This window comes from Vombatus ursinus, unplaced genomic scaffold (genome assembly GCF_900497805.2).
Source record: "Vombatus ursinus unplaced genomic scaffold, bare-nosed wombat genome assembly UNPS02014833.1, whole genome shotgun sequence".
Classification (NCBI taxonomy): domain Eukaryota; kingdom Metazoa; phylum Chordata; class Mammalia; order Diprotodontia; family Vombatidae; genus Vombatus; species Vombatus ursinus.
This window is the reverse complement of record NW_020954611.1, coordinates 3,343,514-3,366,694: the sequence shown is the minus strand read 5'-3', so window position 1 is coordinate 3,366,694 and position 23,181 is coordinate 3,343,514. Positions and strand designations below refer to the sequence as shown.

Below are 23,181 nucleotides of genomic sequence, written 5' to 3'. Positions count from 1 at the left end.
GTGTGACCATAAGCAAGTTGTTTCCCCTTTCTAGGCATTAATTTCCAAATATTTAAAATAAATTGGTTTAGAAAATGTTGAAAGCCCCAGGCATCACTAACATTCTGTGATTAACAAACTGTAAAAGTCCAGTTATTTTTATCTACCTGATGCATAATTCCCATTTCTCTAAAATATTCTTATTTTTAATGCTACATTCATTTTCTTCCTTATAAGAACCAATTATTTAAGAGAAAAGTCTTAGCAACGTTGAATTCAAAAACTGCTTTCAGGGACCTTAATGGAAAAACACTTTTAGGGTAAGATGATGCAAGAAGGAAAAAATGAAAAGTAAAAAAAAAACTGTTGTCCTATATACTTCCACTGCATTTAGTAAACATTTGTTCTGAACAAGCTTATGCCTGCATTGGTATAACAGAAGAAGCCATGGGAGACAGGGGGCCATCACACATAAGCTCTCACCCTGGCTCTACCACTCACTGGACAATTGACACTGGACTTGATGGCTCTGGAAGAGAGAATGGGGCTGATGACTTTGTGCAACTCTGCCTCACTTAAATCCAATTCACGTGCAGCTCAAGACATCGCCCATAATGTCACTGGTCCTCTTTGAAAAGGAAGGACCACCAACAACCACCACTCATTAGTTTTGTGTGATCTTGGAGAGTCACCTTCTCTGGGCCTCAGTTTCCCCAAGTGTAAAATGAATGGGTGGGACTAAATCTTAAGGGTCCCTTCCAGTTTAAATATTCTCTGATTCTATTCAAACCCCTGCTCCAAAAGCATCATTCCATTAGATTTGCCTTTTTCTTTCCACAGATCATCATACCATATTTTGTCTTTCCAAAGTCAAGAACAACCACTAACTGCAAAGACTTGTAAGCTGAAGACGACGATTTAATAACCGAGTATAGAGTGACTTTTACCCTATACCAGTTGCTCCAGTTTAAGACTGATTTCTTATTGGTCATTGTGGCTTTCAGTGACTTAAGAGGTTGGTCATTTTGTCCCAAAGAAAGGTTGATGAGGTTATAGAAGAACTTGAAACATTTCTGCCCCGATTCACTAACTTTATTACATTCATTATAATTCCTGTGCTGATTGTTCTTCTCCAGCCTAACATTGTAATTATGGTTCAGTGACATTTTTTTGAGCTTAGAACTTTTGGTGGGGGAGGGGTGGGGGGAGGCAAAGTTGTCCTAGACCAATAGCTTTTTACAAGTCTTTCAGGTCAAGGAAGTTTTTAAAAGCCGTTTCAGCTCCTTTTCTTTTTTTAAAGGCTGCATGGAAAATCATAGCTCCCACTAGGCAAACAGCTTCAGGGACTTTGAGGTTGGAACTTCCCAAATGATGTCTATGATGCCCTTCCTTCTTTTGCTGACAAGTCTGTGGCTTTGGCCCTACTTATTTCTCAACCAAGAGCTTACTGTCAAATGGAGGGACTTTTCACTGTTTCACAGATTTTTAGAGCTGAAAAGGGACCTTAGAGATTTCTTTTGTTCAAACCTCTCATACTACAGTGACTTGCTCAAAGTCAACCAGGCTAAAGCTGGATCCCAGATCTCCTAACTCCTTAATTCTACATGCTACTCAGTAATAAATGAATCATGAACTTTTTTGGATCACGGCTCTTTCTGGATGACCTTGGTCAATTCTACTCCTACTTCTGAACATCTGTGAGAGAGACAACATAATGACAAATCAACAAAGCAAAGAGCTCTCACAGGCTATTAAACCTCACACCGTCAAGAAGGAGGAAGAAGGAAAAAAAAACCTCTAGGACATTAAGACACATCAGTAACGGGAAAATATTATAACTTAAACTTTTGATTCATATATGCTTTATGGTAGGAGTCCTGACAAGGTACCACATCTTATTGCCACACCTTGCCAAAGGGAATTTACTACTGGGGAGATGTGATAGAATAAGGATCTCCTCTTTGGGGTTCCCTGTCCACCAAGAAATTGTGAGTGAATGTTACTGCCTTCTCCTACAGTCTCCTGATGGCAGTCATTTTCCAGGTGGATCAAAATTGGCAGGAATTTCTGTAAGCATCATCTACCCTCCCCCACTGAGAACTGATTAGCCATTTAATATTCTGGCAGCCTACCGAAAGCTCTCCAATTTACGTGGAACAAAGATGACTCAGCTCTTGGAGGATACTAGAAAAACGAAGTCCACATCAAATCTTCTCCCATGCAATGAACCCCATAACAAAACTGAAAAGGAGGTTTATTATAAGTGGATCACTGTTCTTTCTGCAGAACTCTGTTGCATAACAAGCAAGAAAGGGTTTTCCAAGCTTGGAAAATTATGCACAAAGTCCTGACTGATCAAGACATGTTGATCCATTATGGTTAGAATGTAGGCTTCTCCTGGCCGCCAGGTAGTACAGCAGATAGTGTTGGACTTGGAGTCAGAAAGATCTGAGTTGATATCCTGTCTCAGACACATACTAGCCACGTAAATGTGGCCTCAATCTCCTCATCTGTAAAAGGGGGATAATAATAGCACCTACTTCACAAGGGTCATTGTGAAGATCAATTTAGATTATATTTATAAAATGTTTTGGAAATCTTAAAGTGCTAGATAAATAATAGCAATTATTGTTCCTTCAGAGGAGGTATTATTTCACTTTGCATTTATCTCCCCACCACCTAGCACAGTGCCTGGCACAACAGTGGGTGCTTAATAAATGCTTGTTGAATGATTGATTATTAAACTTGGAAATTACCAGATATTCCAGCAATAAACCCAAGACCATCAGGGAATCATGATTATCATGACTTCATGTTGATTTCTGTGTTCACCCATGGGCCATAAGAGTTCTCAACCATTTCTAGTCTCCATCTCCCCTTCAAGTAAATCTTCCTGTCCTGCTAGTCAATACAAAAGGAAATAAGTTCTGGAATTTGCTATGCATATGCACACAAGAACTAAAATAAAGAGATTAATTTATAAAAAGAATTAAAACCTTGGGAGAAAAGAAAGGAAGGAAGGAAGGGAAGGAGGGAGGGAGGAAAGGAGAGAGGGAAGAGGAAAGAAGGAAGGAAGGGAGGGAGGGAAAGAAGGAGGGAGGGAGAGGTAGAGAGGGAGGAAGGGAAGGAAGGAGAAAGGGAAGAAGGAAGGAAGAGAGGAAAGAAGGGAGGCAGGGAAGGAGACAGGGAAGAAGGAAGGGAGGGAGTAAGGGAGGGAGGGATGAAGGAAGGAAAGGAGGGAGGGAGGGAAGGAGACAGGGAAGAAGAAAGGAGGGAGGGAAGGAAGGAGGAAGGGAAGAAAGGAAGGAGAGAGGGAGGGAAGAAAGGAAGGAGGGAGGGAGGGAAGGAAGGAAGGAGGGAGGGAAGGAGGAAGTGAGGGAAAGAAGGAGGGAGGGAGGGGAAGAAGGAGGGAGGGAGGGAAAGAAGGAGTGAGGGAGGGAAAGGAGTGAGGGAGGGAGGGAAGAAAGGAAGGGAGGGAGGGAGGGAAGGATTCTCAAACCCCAGATTGGGAACCCTGCGATAAGAGATTTTTTTTTAAATAACTATGTTCTACAACTAATTACAGGAACCTTAAATTGATGGGGTGGCCTTGTCTGTTTCCAAAGGCTACCTTATTCCTCTATCTTTATTAAATCCATATGATAGAGCTGAATTCCCAAAGTTGTCTGTCTATAAGGAAGGGGAGAAGGAGGAAATTCTTTGAGAAATAGTCTCAATATCTCAAATAGTTCATAGTCTTCATCTGTCAGACTTCAGCAACCATCCCAGCCCCAACTCATGTAGGGGAAAGTTATCCACAACTTACTAATTACCAAGGAAGGAGGATGCAAAGAGGGTTTGGGAGAAACTGGGGCAAGGAGCCAAGCAGTTTGTAATTTAGAAAGAAAGCACAATGCACTGCCTGAAGGAAAGCATCTCCCTCTCATTCATCTCCCTCCTGTATTTACTTGGAATCCTCACTCTTAGGATCATATAGCATTCCAGCTAGACTAAGTCATAGGTAATGTTTAGTTTGGACCATCTAATTCCATTTCATAGATAATAAGTAAACATCGGGGGCTCATCAAGATGAAATGACTCATCCAAGGCCATGTAGCTAGGAAGTGGCAGAAATAGGTTTAGAACTCATGTCTCCTGACTTGACTCCAATGTTTTTTCTGCTACAGTACCCTTCCTTCCATGTTTACAATAATCCTAAGCACCCAAATTTCTTAGACAGAGTCCCAATGCCAAGAAAATACACTGCACTTTTAATGAGGCTTTCCAAAAGGAATATCCTTTAATCAGACCATGTGTCCAGATTTTGTTTCGGAAAATATGGTCACCATAACACATGGGGCATAAAAGAGCCTTAAATGTCAATCAAAAATTATCTTGCCAGCAAAAAATCTTTTAAAATACAATCAGGCAGAAAATGAGTCATATCCACTCAAAGTTAAATGTCATTTCAACCATCAACAACATTAAAATATTGAGATTAGGACTGGACTTGCGATTTCCTTGTTATAAAGAACTCCTGGACTAGAAAATTCCCTCTACCAATGCCTGCTGGCAGCTTCTCTGCAATCTAAAGTCTTAAAGAGCTCCCTAGGCCAGGGCACTGAAAGGTTAACTTTGCCCAAGGTCACTCAGCCACTATGTGTTCGTCCTGATATGAAGGTCACTTCTCTACTGCCTAGATCATGCCGCTCTCCAAAACATATAAATATGTAACCTGTATAATGTAACAATATTACATAGGCATCTTTAATATTTACATTTATATTTGATTACATGTATATGTAATTTGAATTTGTTGTTGTTATTGTTCAGTTATATCTGACATTTTGTGACCCCTTTTGGGGATTCCTTGGCAAAGACACTGGTATAGTTTGCATTTTCCTTCACTGGCTCATTTTACAGATGAGGAGCTGAGGCAAACAGGGTTACCTGACTTGCCCATGGTCACACAGCTAGTAAGTGTCTGAGGCAAGATTTGAACCAGGGTCTTCCTGATTCCAGGCCTGGCACTCTATCCCTTGCACCACCCTAGCTATATGAATGGGGAGGAAAACATTAATTCAGTCCTTAACACACAAGTATCATGATATAATGAACAGAACATTGGATATAATGAGTAGACTGGGGTTCAAATCTTGACTCTGCTGTTCACAATACAGATGGTACATGTGACTCTGAGAGAGTCAACCTATAATTCCTCATTTGGACCTCACAGTTTTGCTTAGACATAAAGCATTAGATAGATGTAAACTATTTCTATTATATTGGAATTTATATCATACAACCCCCACTGTTTATTCAATGTTCCTGCTTGCTATTTATCTGTCCTCGAAGAAATCCCAAGCACCACCAAGATATGTCGCATTAAAAAAAAAAATACTAAGCATGGGCATTAGGGTTATTCATTTGAAATATAAGCTCATGGAAAATCTACTTACAAATTTGAGGCCCAGAGGTGTCTAGATCACATAAATCTAAAAAGGAGTCAAAAACTAGCCGAAAATCCCTGGCTCTGCCACTAGTTCTGACCACAATTAGCTCATGATGCCTTCTAATTGCTTATTGAATACATAGTTATTTTGAGCACTGCTGTAGCTATTTCAAAAGCAACAAAGTACATGTCACTTGATATTTTCTCAAGCCCATTACAAATTTATAAAACTCGAATATTGAGTGAGAGCAACAGAAAGGAAGATCCATTAAGGTGTATGGATCAGGACAACTTATTCCCCCAAGGTCAATGCTTCTACTTCTCACCTAAACACTCTTAACCATCGCTGCTCTTCCCAATGAGTTATGTACCTAGAGACTAACCAAAATCATTTCCTCTGAAACTCTCTGCCCACTGCTCAACATGTATCCTGGCTCCAAATACAGTTTGGATCTCTCAGATCCTCCTCATCCCATTTTTTTCCCTTTTTTCCACCCCATCTGTCTCTCACATTTGGATTCATATTTCCCTTTTCCCCTCCTTCTCTTTGATTCCTTTTAGGGGAAATATACTTAACATAAAATTCAGGGTGACCTTTTATATTCTCTCCCTTCAAAAATAAACCAAAACTTGCCCACAGACAGGAAAGTAAGAAAGACAAAGCTTCATACCAACGCTCTAGCGCAGGGACTGTGTGTGTTGTTTTTTGGTTTTTCACTTTTGCTATGTATCCCCAGCACTTAAGCCCAGAGCCTGGCATACAGAAGGCACTTAATTATTGCTCCTCTGCATGCAAGCTGATGTCAAAAGTAGGTAGAAGTTCTCCTGGTTTTACAAAATGCTGCCTCCCCATCCACTACCACCCAGGGAACAGACTCATTCAGCGAACATTTCAGAATAATAGCAATGATCTTTCACTAAACTCTCCTCTGATGCCTCATTGTGGTGAGGAGGTGACCCTGAACGTTCCTGAAAGCAATGCCAGCAGGGCATAAGTTCTCACAACTCCTACATCAAGCTAGGGAGATTGAATTAGCCAAGTTCAGAGTCAATTTAATAAGCAGTGACTAGATGCCTATCATGTGCCAGGCACAGTGCTAAGTGCAGAGGATACAAAAAAAAGGTCAAAGGCAGTCTCTGTTCTCAAGGAGCTCACAGTCTAATGGAGACAACATACAAAGAACTATCTACAAAGAAGTTACATACAGAATAAATTGGGGATCATCTTATAGGGGAGCCACTGGCATTAAGAGGGACTAGGAAAAGTTTCTTGTAGAAGGTTGAATGCTAGCTAAGATTGAAAGAAACCAGAAGACTGAGATGCAGCAGTAGAGGATTTCAGGCATAGGGGACAATTGGTGAAAATTCCTGGAGTCAGGAGATGGCATATCCTCTTTGAAGACCTGCAAGAAGGCCAGTCAATCTCACTGGATCACAGGCAATGTGGAAGGTAGGAAAGTAGTAGGAAGTTTTATCAACAGGTTCACCCCAGAGTAATAAATTATTTTTGCTATAAAAACTCTCAAAGATCATTTGCTAAATTATAGTAAGACTGGGAGTACCCAAACCAATGAAATAAAAAATTTCCTTGAATTACTGAAATTTGGGAATTATCATCATAATAGCTTACATTTGTATGGCATTTTGTAGTGACAAAGCCCTTGACATTCAGTATCTCATTTGGTCCTCACAACCCTGTGAGGGAGACAGCAAAAGTACTTCTGTCCCTATTTTAACTGATGAGAAAAAATGGCTAGGAAAGGTGACTTGCCTCCAAGATTACATGCTGAATACATGGCAGGGCTGGGAATCAAATCCAGATCTTCTGACTCCAAGTTCCATCCCCTTTCCACCATCATTTTGCTGCCTCCATTAAATGACTAGTAGAATACACAATACCATACTAAGCCCTGCAGCAATTCTACATTCTTCCAGACAGCTGGATTCAAACTCTCCCTTCAACACAAACTCTGTGAACACTGACAAAGCCAACTTTGCCTGATGGGGATGCTGAGAGGATCAGAGGCCAAAATGGAGGTCAAGTGTTTTGCCAGCCTTAAAACACTCCATGAATTCCAGCCATTATTTTTATTCTTAGTACATTCCCAGCATGGCAGTGCCCCGATCAATATCACTTCACCAGAACTCCTCTAATTACCACTTGATAACCAATCCCAGCTCAAATGGTATCCCTAGCTATACATTTATCACATTACTCCTGGAAAAGCAATCATCTCCTGTTTTATCTCACCAATTAACAGGGTATACCAGCAGACACATCCATGCCTTTGGGGAATTTAAAGTCTAGACAACTACCTGGGGCTTCTAGGTCTATCTGACTCTCCCACACTTCTCCAGCCTCTTTATAACACCTCTTTTTCCAAAGCTGCAGGCAGAAGGGGACTCCAGTCCAGTGTTTGTCTAAGGCAATTAGGTAAGCAAGTGGCTGCTCTCTGCTTCCAAGTGTTAATAACTAGGTGAATTCCAAAGCTTGTTAAGTGAATACTCCCAGCTGAGGATAAATTAGAATAGCTTGAGTATTGTTGCTACCTTGAGACTTTTAAGGCCTTTGAGCAATTAAAATACAAACAGTGACAGTTGGCTTGCTCTCTAAAAATATCTTTTTCAAATCTGTTGCCTCACACTCAAGACTATTATAATTTCCCTCAGACTGGCCACAGATCCCACCAAGCCCCACCCACCCCCAGCACTTCTAAGTACTTGGCCAGATTAATCCTTAACATCACTTTCATTATGTCACTCTCCAGCTCAAACATCTTTGCTAACTCCCTGCTGCCTACAGGATCAAGTCCAACGTCTGTACTTGGCCAGGAATTCAAGGCCATCCACAATCTAAACTGCAGACCTTTCCAGACTCAGATCTCACGAATGATCTCCATGTACTCACTGCTCTCTGCTCAACTGAACTAGTCATCTCACTGCGATCTACAAACATCTCTTGTGTTTTCCCACTTGCAGTCCTTTGTCCATGCTGTTCCCTACCTCTGGGAAGTCCTTCCTTTTTCTCTTTCCTTCTAATTCAGCTAAAATCTCCCCCTAAAATAGATCTGTGATGCTTGAAGAGACCTTAGAGATCAAGTCTTAAAGCACTACAGAAATCTTTATTGTTACAGATTAAGAAACTGAGGCTGAAAGTTAAGAACTGAAACCTAGTCTTCAGACTTCAAATCCATCACTCTTTTAGTGCTCAGTTTTTTTGGTTTGTTTTTTTTTTTTAGACAATTGGGGTTAAGTGACTTGCCCAGGGTCACACAGCTAGTAAGAGTCAAGTGTTTGGTCTGAGGCCACATTTGAACTCAGGTCCTCCTGATTTCAGGGCCGGTGCTCTATCCATTGCACCACCTAGCTGCCCCCTCCACCACTCTTTTAACTGTCCCCCACAGCCTCCTTGTCCAATCATCTAAACTCCTATCATATTTAATTTCTGTACCACCTATTCCACAATAAGTTGGTTGGTTACTCTTTCTTGTAAATCCATCTTGGCTCCCCATGACTGCAAGCTCCCTGAGGGCAAGACCTGTTTTATACTCATTTATAAAGTGTTTAAAGAAGTTCAAAAACCCGATCCCAAAATGATTTCTCAGGTATATCACACTGTTAAATATTCCTGGTTTACCATACTGAACTATGTTCCTAAAAAGAAAATTTGGACAAAATCCTCTTATTTTTATTTCCTTTCCCTATCCCCCTTTCTTGACAGTTGGTACAAGCAAATCTGGCTCTGGGTGACAGCAGAAAGGTTCTTGCCAAACTGTACTTAGACTGACAGATTTTATTCAATTAGAAACATCTGGTTTCAGAGGAGGGCTTGCCAGCTCTATGCTGCTCATGGATTTTTTTCCATGAGGTTCCTTTACATCCTCCTTTCTCCACCCCCCCCCATAAGAAACACTTCATGTTAAGGACCCACCTGGAAATGCAAACTCTTTTTCTTCTCAAATTCCCTTCTCACCCCCTGCTCAACAAGCCCCATGTTTCTTTTCCAACTTTTCTGTTTCAAATTACTTTGAAAATGGGGCAGAAGACAAAGAGTTAAATCCACCCCTTTTCCATAATTCTCTATACATCAGCTATTCTAAACCAGAACTCCATATTCAAATAGGCAGTTTATTTTTTTCCCCTCTTCTTTTTGGGGCACATATTGAAGACTAAAAACAGCAAAGTACACAGTGGTTCCACTGTTAAACCAACACAACTATTAAATTGGTGTACCCTTTTAAAATGAGTTCCGTTTTGAAGCGAGGAACGTTTTGAATGAAAACACGGGAATTCTAATTGTTCTTTTACCCTCCACATTCCTCCATTAGCCTGCCCCATTGATCTCCTTTCATTCCTCATTACCCCGTACCAGGCTGATGCCACAGAGGTTGGCATAGCCTGCCAAGGCACCAATTCAAAAGTTAACGCTCCTGCTCCCTTCCAATAAGAAAGCAATGTAATGAAGAGCATCACATTAGGAGCCAGAAGCAAATATCTGAAGTCTAGTATTGACTCTACCACTGAACTGTAAGATTGGACAAGTCACATGAATTCTAAATCTCAGCTGAAAAACGTGTTTAATATGAATTCACATTGCACCTACCCCTCCCAAGGTTGTTGCCAAATGAGATAAAAGATAAGAAGGGCCTGGGAAAACTGTAACGTGCCATGCAAATGTAAGTTGCTATTGATAATAAAGAAGGAGCAGAAAGAGCTTTGGATTTGGAGTCAGAGAACCAGCGTTTGGATCTAAACTCTGATATTTATGTACCTTCACACCAAGTCACACTGTAGGCCTCAGTTTCTTCATTTGTAAAGCTAAGAAAACTGAGCTAGATCGATATGTAATTCCTACCAAAATAAGTGCCCCAACTCCTATAGTTCTATAAAAGGGGCATTAACGTCTCAAACGGAGGCCTCACACCACAGGTGACCAACCACACATCCACTTAGCACATCAGGGACGACAAGGAGGCAGGTCTCCCCTCCCAGACTTCTTCACTGTAGGTCCACCTCTACGTCTGCCGATGTGCGCTCACCTTGGCCACAGGCGCCCCGTTGGATGACGATGACTGGAGGCTGCCCGAGTTTCTCGGAACGCCGGCTCGCTGCCTTCAGCTGGCACGGGTTTCCGTAGGTCTTGGCGTCGCTGCCGCACACCGGCTCGCTGCTGGCACAGACGCACAGCCCGGCCTGGGCGCGTCTTCTTACTGTGGCCGAAGCTGCTACACCGAAGGGCACCACGCACTGGAGCCCTTCGCCACACGGGCCCTCGCCTCCCGCTCCCCCGCCGCACGCCTCGCCCTCCTTGGCGCCGCACACCTGGCAGCAGCCACAGGCGTCCAGAGCCGTGCCGCCTTCGCAGTCGTCCGGCGGCGGGGCGCAGCGCGCGTTGTCGCAGCGCTCAGGGCAGAGCCCAGGGCCAGCCTCGTAGCGGCTCCTGGAGAGCTGGGCGGCTCCGGGCACTGGGGGCAGCAGCAGCAGGAGGAGCAAGGGCGGCAGCGCAGCCCCTAAACCGCGGGTAGGCATGGTCAGCCCAAAGGAGGCAGAAGCGAAGCGGGCACGGCGAAGCGGCTGGACGGAGGCACAGAGCAGGGATCTGCGAGGCGTCCCGGGGCTTGGGCAGGCAGAGACGCAAGACGTCGGGAACTCAGAATTTCCCTACTCTCCCAGAGCAGAGCAGAGGAGAGGAGAGGAGAGGCCCCTGCGAAGAGCAGAGCTGCTTGCGCCAAGCGCGCCGGGGAGGAGGAGAGGAAGACTAGTCGTGGAGAGGACAAGACTCCAAATCTCTCCGAATCGGGACAGCGTTTGCTTTTTAAACCGATTGAAAGAGAAGGGGGGAAACAATCTCGTGTGTATATCTGCGTGAGCCGGGCCGAGCTCATTGGCTTCTGTGGGCGGTGACGATTAGGATTTGGGAAGGGCACTAGAGGCTGAAGCCTAAAGCGCCGCTGGCCAGGGGGCCGGCCGGATTCCTGGCTCGGCTGAGGACCGCCCGGCGCCCGCAGGCGGGGGAGGGGGTGGAGGGGGAAGGAAGAGGAGGGACTGAGAGAGAGAGAGGGATGCCAGGCGGGTCTGAGCAAGGGAAGACTGGCAGGGCTGAATCAGAGTGAGATGCTATGAGAGAACTCTGAGAGAATGGGGGAGGAGGACGGGGATGATAAAAGGGGGAAGGGCACCGGTGAGGCGTGGGGAGACAAAGGGGTAAGAGGTAGGGAGGCCACACTTTAAATGCAACCTGAAATTGGATTTTATTTTTGCAACCTCGGTTCCAATTCATCTTTTTAGAGCGGTTCCAGTTCCATCTTCTCCATGACTCAGGCTCATAAAAAAATTAAGTTTTTTGGGGTTTTTTTTTTTTCTCGGCAAAGAGGAACGTGAGTAGGTCAGAAGGGTGGGGCAAGAAGGGGAGGCAGAAAAGTTCTCCCAGCCGTTCTCAGTTAAAAGCATATACACGGGATTGAGCCGTGCTTGATCAGTTACGTGATCAGTTACGTGGTGGTATAAATGAATACTTTACCTAAAATCTTAAAGAAAAGCAAATCAGGGAAATAGAAGTAACATCTGTGTTTTACAAAGTTAATTTTCCCCTTGGCATAATGTCAATAGACAATCCACCTCAAAAATCCCTCTTTTAGTCTCCATATTTTTTGGATAGATACATGTCCTTTGAAACAGGAATGAAAACGTAGGACACAGTTGCCCCTTTTACAAAGTGAACATTTCTCCCTAGTGGAATTAGAGAAGCAGCCTTGCAATTGGCTAGCTGAAGCTTTGCCATACCCTTGGTGGCCCTTATGAAGCAAGCTTGCCAACCAGGAGAGTGAAATCAGATGCAATGAAGGTATAAAAAAAATTTTTTTTTGTGAAGTATAAACCCTCATCCTATACCAGAAGAGAGGAGGGCTTCTCCATCAGCCACAGAATTTGACAGCAAACCTACTCAGTGACAGAGACAGGAGAGAGAGGAGAATGAATATAAATATACATGAACATGTTGTTTTTGTTGTTCAGTTGTGTCCAACTTTTTGTGATCCCATGTGGGGTTTTCTTGGCAAAGACAATGTAATGGTTTACCATTCCCTTCTCCAGCTCATTTTACAGATGAGGAAACTGAGGCAAACAGGGTTAAAGGACTTCCCCAGGGTCACACAGCTAGTAAGTGTGTAAGGCCAGATTTGAACTCTGGAAGATAAGTCTTCCTGACTTCAGGCCTGGCACTCTATCCACTGTGACACCTAGCTACGGTATGGATGGATGGATGGATGGATAGATAGATAGGGAGAGAAAGAGAGAGTGAGTGAGTGAGTGTGTGTTTGGTAGTAGAGAAGGGAAGTAACCAGGAATTCAAGAGTAAATTAGCTCTAGAAGACAGGAGGAAGACGAGACCAAGATAGCCCAAATGAGCAAACTGCCAAGCTGAGATACATTAAGGGAGCAGTATGATGACGATATTGGGAGCCTTGCAATACTTGACCAAATTGCCTTGTCCACATTGTGTTCCTTATATCTTTGCTTCACTAACAATATACTTTAAGGTTATGCAGCTCTTCACATTGACACTGTGTATTTGTGGTAAAGTGAACTCTATCCCCTCTAACATTTATGGGGGAATGCTTTGTAGCTGTAGTTCTTATATAATCTTTGCTTTGATCTAATTGTCTACTGTCTGACCATTAAACGTGATTGTACTGATGGGGGCTCATGAGCTTTTAAGCATCTTAAAGAGTAGAGTACTCTTAAAGAATACTGTTAAAACTCAACAGTTCTAAGATTAGAAGCAAGTGAAATCCTTGATGTGCTCACTGCAGTGCCTGGAACATAGTAGGCATATAATAAATGTTTATTGACAATATATAACATATTCTGTGTTGCAAAGTGAAAGGAGAAAGGTGGGTGTAATACACCTTGAACAAAGTAGGTGCCTAATGAATATTGAGTAAATTGAACATAGACAATATTAGTTGTATAACAATCTGGAGCTCCCTGGGCCTCAGCATGCTGACATATCTATAATTGATATAAACTACTTTAGTCTCTTCAACAAAAGTCATAGGGTAAAATTCCCAGATCTGGGAAGGAGCAGGATTTAAATAATATAAAGATACTATGTTGTATGAATGTAATGGAATAGTGTTGTGCTGTACAAAATGAAGAGTTGGTTTCAGAGAAATTTGGGAAGACTCGTTTGAACTGACGCAGAGTGAAGTAAACAAAACCAAGAGAACAATTTATATTATAACATCAATATTGTAAAAGTGAACAATTCTGAAAGACTTAAGAACCCTGATCAATGATATGAATGACCATGATTTCGAATGATTAATGATGAAGAATGTTGCCCTACTCATAACAGGGAGAAGATGGACCAGTACGAAGAATGAGACAATTTTGGATGTTAATATGGAAATGTGTTTTATTTTACTACCTTTATTTGTTAAGAGGATTTTGTATTGCTTTTTTTCCCAGAGTGGTAGTATGAGGGAGATGTTTTGAAACAATGAAAAAAAACACTTAATAATTTTAAAAAATGAATCAAAAACAAAAAGTAACAGTACTTAATCTAAGAAACTCCCCATCCACCCCTGTCATAGATCGTTAGAAGGAAATTGGCTTTTGGTGATCTATTCCAACCACTTTCATTTTACAAGAATGAGGAAACTGAGGCCCAGAGGGGGTCTCATGCAGACTTAGTGGTAAGAACTAGTGCTCCACACCACACACTGGTAAACAGGAATGGATAGCCACCACTAAACACAGTGACAATCCAGGTGATATGAGGTGGAGTAAAGTTAGTATCTAGGCTTAAGTGAAACCATTGTTTCTACTCTATTTTTGAATAGGGCAATTGGGATTTCACTAGTACCATGAACTCCAGGGGTGAGATAACTCCTTATGTAGGTTAGTAGCAAATAGAAGTTAACTGGGGCAGCTAGGTGGAGCCATAGTGCATACATCGAGTGCAGGGCCTGGAGTCAGAAAGACTGATTTCTACGTTCAAATATGGCCTTAGACATACTTTGTGACCGTGGGCAAGTCACTTAACCCTGTTTGCCTTAGTTTCCTCATCTGTAATGTGAGCTGGAGAAGGAAATGGCAACCACTCTAGTATCTTGGCCAAGAAAACCCCAAATGGGTCATGAAGGGTTGGACACAACTGAAAACGAGTAAACAACAAAGAAGATAAATTGACTTGTTCAGGATCATACTGCCAGGATATGAAATAGGTGGGATTTCACCCCAGGTCTGGCTTCAAGTCCAATTCTCTATCTATTATGCCTCACTATCTCATAGCTTTCCAAATGGGGCAAAAAGTATAACTAGGTAGCATAGTGGATAGAGTAATGGAATTGGAAACAGGAACACTGAAGTTTAAATCCAGCCTCAAACACTTCCTAACTGTGTCACCAAGTCACTTACTGTCTCTCAGCCTCAATTTTCTCATTTGTAAATGGGGATAATAACACCTACCTCATGGCATTGTTGTGAGGATCAATGAGATATGTGTAAAGTGTTTTGCCAATCTTGAAAGCATTACATAAATGCTAGTTATTATTCAGGTTATCCCACAAAGAAATGGGAAGAGTCTAGAGTCTTCTGGAATATCCTTGAACCTATTGGAGAATTAAGTATGTAGCAATTATATATTTTTGCAATGTAGAATCACAACCAATAATATATGATTTAATATTTTTCCCTTCAAGAATTATATAGTACTTCAAAGATTTATGCTGTCATGCCCATGGGGAAATTATGATAGAAAAGGTATGTAGCCTACTGAAGGTCAAACATAGCAAGCCAGTTAATCAATAAACATTTATTAGGCACATACAATGTGTCAGGCACTATGATAAGCACTGAAGATACAAAAAGGCAAAAGACGGTCCCTGCCCTCAAGGAGCTTGCAACCTAATGAGAGAGATAACAAGCAATAAATACGTATCAACAAGCTGTAAACAAGACAAATGGGAAACAACGGAAGGAAAGCACTAAAATTAAGAAGAATTGGGGAAGACTTCCTGTAGAAGTTGGGATTTTAATTGGAATTTGAAGGAAGGTAAGGGAAGCCAGAAGGCAGAGATAGGGAGAGAAAATGCCCAAAGCCAAGAGATGGACTGTCTTGTTTCTGGACCAGCAGGGAGGTAAGTGTCACTAGATCAGAGAATACATTGTGGGGGTAAGAGGAGAGGCAGCTAGATGGCTCAGTGAATAGAGAGCTGGGCCTGAAGTCAGGAAGACCTGAGTTCCATTACAACCTCAAACACTTACTAGCTGTGTGACCTTGGTCAAGTTACTTAACCTGTTTGCCTCAATCCACTGGAGAAGGAAATGGCCAACCACTCCAGTATCTTTGCCAAGAAAGCCCCATGGACAGTATGGTCCATGAGGTCACAAGGAGTCAGACATGACTTGTCAACAGCAAGGTATAAGAAGACTGGAAAGGTGGGGGTGTTGGAAGGCTATGAAGGACTTTTGATGACAAATAGAGTATTTTTTATTTGATCCTGGAGGTGATAGGGAGCTACTGGAGTTTTACTGAGCACTAAGGTGACATGGTCAAACCTCCACTTTAGGAAAATAACTTTTGGCAGCTGAATCAAAGGTGGATAGGAGAGAATTGTGGCAGACCCCCCCAGCAGGTATTGCAATGGTCCAGACTTGAGGTGATGAGGGCCTGCTCCAGAGGGGTGGCAGTGTCAGAGGAGAGAAGGGGGTGTAATCTAGAGCTGCAAAGAATGGGTGGGGAAGAAAGTAGACAGTCTCTGAATTTAGAATCATAGAGCTGGAAGGGGCTTTGAGATCATTCAGCTCAACTTTTTCATTTTTCAGATGAGGATATAGAAACCCAGATAACAAGAAACAGTTACAAGATGACACAGAGTGGGTATCATATGTTCTGATGCTGTCCAGCACTGTTTGCCTCTGTACTAGTTGTTAGCCTACTCTAATGTATCTCTTATAGAATTAGAAAAATGCTAAGAGATATGTCCTATTGGGGGGAATAAAAATAAATTGTGATGTCTTTGATACCATATTGTAAAAAGGTGGGCACAAAAATGAAAGTTAATTTTGTTTCACTGCTTAATTTCAAAAAGGCATTTCTTAATTTACCTCAGCATCTTACTGTGAGGTAGCCTTGGCATTTCACCTGTCTGAGCCTTGGTCAAAAAAGGATAACAATCTTTGGGAATTGGGTAGGAAGAAATAAGAAACTACTTTGTAACCTGTAGTGGGCTTAATTATATAAATATAGATATCTTTGAATAATAATGACAACTCACTGGGATACTTAAATGATTTGAGCTTTAACAACATGAGTATTCCTCCCATCAGTGCTGATTAAAACCCCTCCTAGCCCTAATACACCATCTTCAAGAACTGCTATAGTAAAATTTAAAAAATACAAATTCTTCACATGGTGGCCAACCTGTTAGTGACTAGATCTTTCTCAACTGAGTGACAAGCTCTGCAACAGACTGAAACTTGAAATCTTTCCACCTTGACCTGGCATATCTGAGCTTTTATATTAGTTGGCATGACCTAGAAAAACCCAGTGACCTCCACACCGTGATGAGGCATTGGAGCAGGACTACTGAAAGACAGTGCAAATTAATATTATAATGGCAATGTACAAAATGCTTAAGAAGACAATTTTAAAGCATTTTGAAAATTACAATCATAATAAATTACATTTGGCTAACAGTGCAGAGTTACAAAGGACTTCACATACATTAGGTTGATTGCAGTGGGGTGTACAGGGGGGAAAAAAACAATGGTTTTGGTATAAGAGGACCTGGATTTAATTCCTTGAAAGATTATGTGACCTTGGGAAAGTCACTTTACTTCAGGGTCCTTGGTTTCTCTATCCATAAAATGAGGGGGTTAAACTAGTTGATAGCTAGGGATCCCTATTAACAACCTTGTGAAGTAGGATCTACTGGCAGATCTAACTGACCTTATTTGATACATGATTAAAATGATTTGCCAAAGGTTGTCAGCTTGTAAGCATCACAGCTGAGACTTGAAAGTCAGGTCTATTGACAATGTTCTATTATATCTTATTTGTATTGGGGAGGTAGGGAGTGGGGAGGGAGACAACCAGGGTTAAGTGACTTGCCCAGGGTCGCACAGCTAGTAAACGTAAGAGGCCACATTCTTGAACTCAGGTCCTACTAACTTCAGGACCAGTGCTCTATCCACTGTGCCACCTAGCTGCCCCCACCCCAATTTGTATTTGTAATACTTAAACCACAAACCATCCTTCTCAATTCATTAAATAGAGAGATCTCTGGGGACCTCTATAAAGTCAGCCCTTTGCTTACTTGCATTAAGCTTCACCTTGTTTTTACCCTTCTCTCTCTTCCCCTCCCAGTTCCATAACGCCTTTTGTCAGAACGAAAACTCTGCCGTCTTTTAGTTCCAACATAACTGCTTGAGCAAGTTTATAAGAGCTTTGGGTTCTTATTTAAAGACAACCTCCTCACTGACATCTGCTGCAGAAATGATTCATGTTCTTCATTGTCACTAATCAAATAGGTTGGCTCACAGCTGGTTCACTGGAGTAGACAGAAGCTCACATGATACCACTGGCCAACTGAACCAGCACACCCAACTGAAGCTTGCCCATTTCCTGTCATTCACCTTTCTAGCCTTCTCTCATATTACTTCTCTCTACATGCTCTAGACTCTGGCCAAACGGAATGCTGTTTCCAGAGACTGGAATCTCCTCCTTATCTCTTTAAATCACAACTCAAATCCCACTTCCTCCTCCATTAATCCTCCTATGATTCATCTCCTCTCTGCCCTCTCCCAACATTTTCTCCTTCTGGGACCTAATAGCATTTTGTTTTGTGCCTAATACACTAATTAAAAAATAAAGTCATTTGTATTTTATCCACCAAATAAATCGTAAACTCCATGAGAATGTCAAATTGTCTTACCTAAGCTTTGTCTCTCTCCCTGTACCAACTACAAGGTCATTGAATAGCATGTTCTTAGTGAATAGTTGCTGAACAGAATTTGTGTCAAGAAAAGTACAAATATTGTCACCTTTTACAAGATGTTCACAACAATATTATTAAAGAAACAAATTGTGAGCATTTAGAAAGACAAATGTTGATTAAGAGGCCATATGACTGTTAAAATGGGGTCAAATAAGACCAACCTCATTTACTTTTTGACCCATTTGATCAATTTTGACAGGTAGGTCAAGGAAATACACAGAAATAGTCTACCTAGATTTCAGCTATGCATCTGACAAAATCTTTCCCATTATTTTTGTGGATCAACTAGAAAATGGCATCATAATACAATTAGGTGTATTTGGACTTGGTTGAGTGACCAAATGGAAAGAGTAGCCATTTAGGAATCAATGTCTGCTTAGAGGGAGGTCTCTAATGGAGTATCATTCCAGGGCTGTCCTTGGTACTCTACTGTTCAAAATTCATATCTTATGACCTGGATGAAGATACCAATGGAATGCTTATCAAATTTTCAAATGGCACAAAACCAAAAGGGATAGCTAAGACATTGAATAAGTTAGGATTCCAAAAGATTCTGTTAGTCTAGAAAAATGACCCCAAATCCAATAAAATGAAATGTAATAGGGATAAAAATATAGACCTGCATCTGAGCTCAAAACATCAACTTAACCAGTACCAAATGGATGAGGTATGGTTAGTTTTGTATGAAAAAAAAAAAGACATTAGTAGACTGCTAACTCAATGAGTTAGTAGCAAAAAAAAAAAAAAAGAGATAATCTTAGGCTACATTGAAATTTAGACATTCTAAGGCAGCTAGGTGGCTCAGTGGATAGAGCACCAGCCCTGGAGTCAGGAAGACCTGAGTTCAAATCTGGTCTCAGACCAGACGCTTGACACTTACTAGATGTGTGACCCTGGGCAAGTCACTTAACCCCAATTGCGTCGCAAAAAAAAAAAAAAAAAATTTCGGAAGTTCCCAATTCAGAAGTTCCAGGATAAGAAAAGTGATAGACTTGTCCTTTGGACCACTCAGACTACATCTGTAGTATGGTATTTAGTTGGGCCATAACATTTTAAGAATGACATTGAAAAACTGGAACAGAGTAGACAGGATGCCAAGGGACCCAGAGACCATGCTATTCAAACAGTTGAAAGAACTGGGAATGTTTAGCCTTGGAAAAGAAAAATACTTAGACAAGGATATAAGAGCATTCCAAAAACTCGAAGACAACTATCATGTGGGGAAGGAATTGGGATTATCCTGCTTTGCCACAGGATGGAACTTAGTAGATAAAATATAATGGAAAGATTACCAAATTCAGAGCTGAAAAGATCTGAGTTCAAATTCTAGGTGTATCTGGGATCTTAGGTAAATCATTTAAACTCTCTGTGCCTTATTACACTTTGGTAAAATTTTGCTCTATTTTTTACTCACTGGACTTCTTGTGTGGTTCAACCATAACCTCCTATATACTAGGAGCAACGAGTGGAAGTTGCAAAGAGGCAAATTTAAGTTTAGGATATGGTATAATTTCCTAACAATTAGTTTGGGGGGTGGGGGGAAGAAGGGATGGAGCCAAGATGGCGGAGTAAAAGGAGTGACTTGCTTGAACTCTCACCCAAACCCCTCTAAATACCTGTAAAAAATGGCTCTAAACAAATTCTAGAGCAGCAGAACCCACAAAAAGACAGAGTGAAACAAATGTCTAGCCCAAGACAACCTGGATGGTTGACTGTAAAGGTCCGTTGTGCCAGGCTGGGAGAGGACCACAGTTCAGCATGGGCCACACAGGCAAAGACCAGGCCTCAGCGAACCTGGAGCAGCGAACCTCAGGGGACTGAATCAAGGGCAGCTGTGGCAGTCTGCAGACTTCTCAACCCATAAACGCCAAAGACAACTTAGAAGGTCAGTAGGAAAAGTCCGTCGGACCTCAGCTAGTGAGGAACTCTGTCCGGCCCCCGTCCTGGTATAGACCAGGGGTGGTGGCTGCTTCCAGAGCTCTTAGCCCACAGATGGAGGGGCAATTGAGCAGCTGACCAAAGGGGAATTGCAGGGATCTCTTTACTAGTACTGAGGCAGGATTCTCTTGCTTGCCCCATGCTTGGATCTGAGTCACAGTCCTGGGTGGGGGTCCTGAGGTGAGGAGGAGAGTGGTGGAGTTTGTGGCGGAGGTGGAGAGGGAATCCTCCTCACAGTTCCAAGGCAGAAAAGAGTGCTCATGATCACTTGGAGAAGAAAAAACTTGGGGTTGGGGAAGGAGAGATCAGAGACGTCTTCAAGTATCCAAAGGGCTGTTTTGTGGAAAAGGGATTAGCCTTAGAGGGTAGAAATAAGGGTAATAGATTGAAGTTGTAAAAGCAAGTTTTTTGATGTAGACTGAAGGATGTACCTTAATACTGACAAAGGTCTCATGAGTTACACATATCATCTTTCCATGTAGGAGTGTAAACAGTTCAACCTTAATAAGTCCCTTATGATTTCTCTTTTCTGTTTACCTCTTCATGTTTCTCTTGAGTCTTGTATTTGAAAGTCAAATTTTCTATTCAGCTCTGATCTTTTCGTCAAGAATGCTTGAAAGTCCTCTATTTCACTGAATGTTCATTTTTTCCCCTGAAGGATTATACTCAGTTTTGCTGGGTAGATGATTCTTGGCTGTAATCCTATCTCCTTTGACCTGTGAAATATCATATTCCAAGCCCTCCAGTCCTTTAATGCAGAAGCTGCTAAATCCTGTGTTATCCTGATTGTGTTTCCACAATATTTGAATTGCTTCTTTCTGGCTGCCTGCAATATTTTCTCCTTGACCTGGGAACTCTAGAATTTGGCTACAATATTCCTAGGAGTTTTCCTTTGGGAATCTCTTTGGTGATTGGTGGATTCTTTCCATTTCTATTTTACTCTCTGGTTCTAGAATATCAGGGCAGTTTTTCTTGATAATTTCTTGATAGATGATGTCTAGGCTCTTTTTTTGATCATGGCTTTCAGGTAGTTTAATAATTTTTAAATTATCTCTCCTGGATCTATTCTCCAGGTCAATTGTTTTTCCAATGAGATATTTCACATTGTCTTCTATTTGTTCATTCTTTTGGTTTTGTTTTACAGTGTCTTGATTTTTCATAAAGTCACTAGCTTCCAATTGCTCCATTCTAATTTTTAAGGAAGGATTTTCTTCAGTGAACTTTTGGATTTCCTTTTCCATTTGGCCAGTTCTGCTTTTGAAGGCATTCTTCTCCTCATTGGCTTTTTGGACTTCTTTTGCCATTTGGGTTAGGCTGTTTTTTAAGGTGTTATTTTCTTCAGTATTTTTTTGGGTCTCCTTTAGCAAGCTGTTGACAAGTTTTTCATGATTTTCTTGCATCCCTCTCATTTCTCTTCCCAGTTTTTTCCTCTTCTTATCTTAGTCCTTTTTGAGATCTTCCATGGCCTGGGACTGATTCATTTTTGAGCTTTTATGATTCTGTGACATTTCAGAATTGAAAGTTCGAAAACAATCTTGTAGTCTATTCCAATCCCAAATCTGTGATGCCACGATCTTGGTAATCCTTAATGTTAAGGTGCAAATGACTAAGAATGGCAGCATAAATGTATATTCTGAACCTGTATTCCTACCAGTGAAAATATGAATAGGAGAGGGTAACATAAGGAAAGGGGAAAATGTTCATACATGCACAAGAAAGGGAGAAGAGGGTAAGTATTGGGGAACTATAAAAGCCAAGTAATGTAATTATTTGACTTAATATCCATTAAAAAGATACATATAAAAAGATACACAGTCCCAAGCACATAGTAGGTGCTTAATAAATATTTGACTTTTTTTTTATTAACTAATTGGGCATGAGACTGTTGAGCTAAACAGGAGTTAGCTGGAGGTAGGAATGAGATGAAGGTTATAAGCATTTATATTGTGCTTTCTATATATGCCAGGCTCTATTCTAAGGGCTTTATACATGTTATCTCATTTGATCCTTACAACAACCCTGCAAGGTGGGTGTTATTATTATTTACATCTGTGGAAACTGAGGCAAAGTAAGGTTAAGTGACTTGACCAGGATCCTATAGCTAGGAAGTATCTGAGGTCAAATTTTAGTTCAGTACTCCATCCACTGTGCCACCTAGCTGAATATATGACTGCAAACAACTGCTAAATTCAGTCCATTCTAATAATAATAAGCCATATTTATAAAGCATCATAAGGCTTAAAAATCACTTTCCTCACCAAAAAGAATAAACAAATAAACTGTGAAGTAGGTAATGCATTATTATTATTCCCATATTTTAAAATGATGAACTTGAAGCTTGGAGTGGTTGACTTATCAACATCATGAGGCTAGTGACTGAGCCTAAAATTAATACTAATTTCCTGACTCGCAGATCAAGACTCTTTGGAGGATTAGGATCTAGGACTCTTTTACAATGTGTCACATGCTTCCTGTTTCTACAGTATCTCACATGTGGCCCTGCTCCATCCTCACCAAAGCCCGTCTTGGCCATGGCCTTACCACATCTCTGCTAAGCTACCACCATAATCCACCCATTTTCTCCCGCTTTTCCCCCTCTCCAATCTATTATATACAACACTGCCAGATTAATCTTTCTAATACACAGGTCTCATGACAGAATCATAGATTTAGAAATGGAAAATGCATGAGAACCAATCAGCTCAACTCCCTTATTTTTTGGATGAGGAAACTAAGTCCCTCCCAGAGAAGGTAAATGATTTAACTAAGATCAAACTGGTAGTGATTAAGTGGCTGAGCTGAAATTCTAACCCAGGCCTTCTTACTCAA

General features: G+C 41.4%; 1 protein-coding gene across 1 annotated transcript in view; it reads right to left on the bottom strand.

Moving 5' to 3' along the window:
• HTRA1 (HtrA serine peptidase 1) overlaps positions 1 to 10,957 on the bottom strand; it is a 71,669-nt gene extending 60,712 nt beyond the window's left edge. The window contains exon 1 of the mRNA XM_027839895.1: positions 10,450 to 10,957. Coding sequence (XP_027695696.1) covers positions 10,450 to 10,939 — 490 coding nt within the window. The 5' untranslated portion in view covers positions 10,940 to 10,957. The remainder of the gene's footprint in view (positions 1 to 10,449) is intronic.
• Positions 10,958 to 23,181: the final 12,224 nt, after the last annotated feature.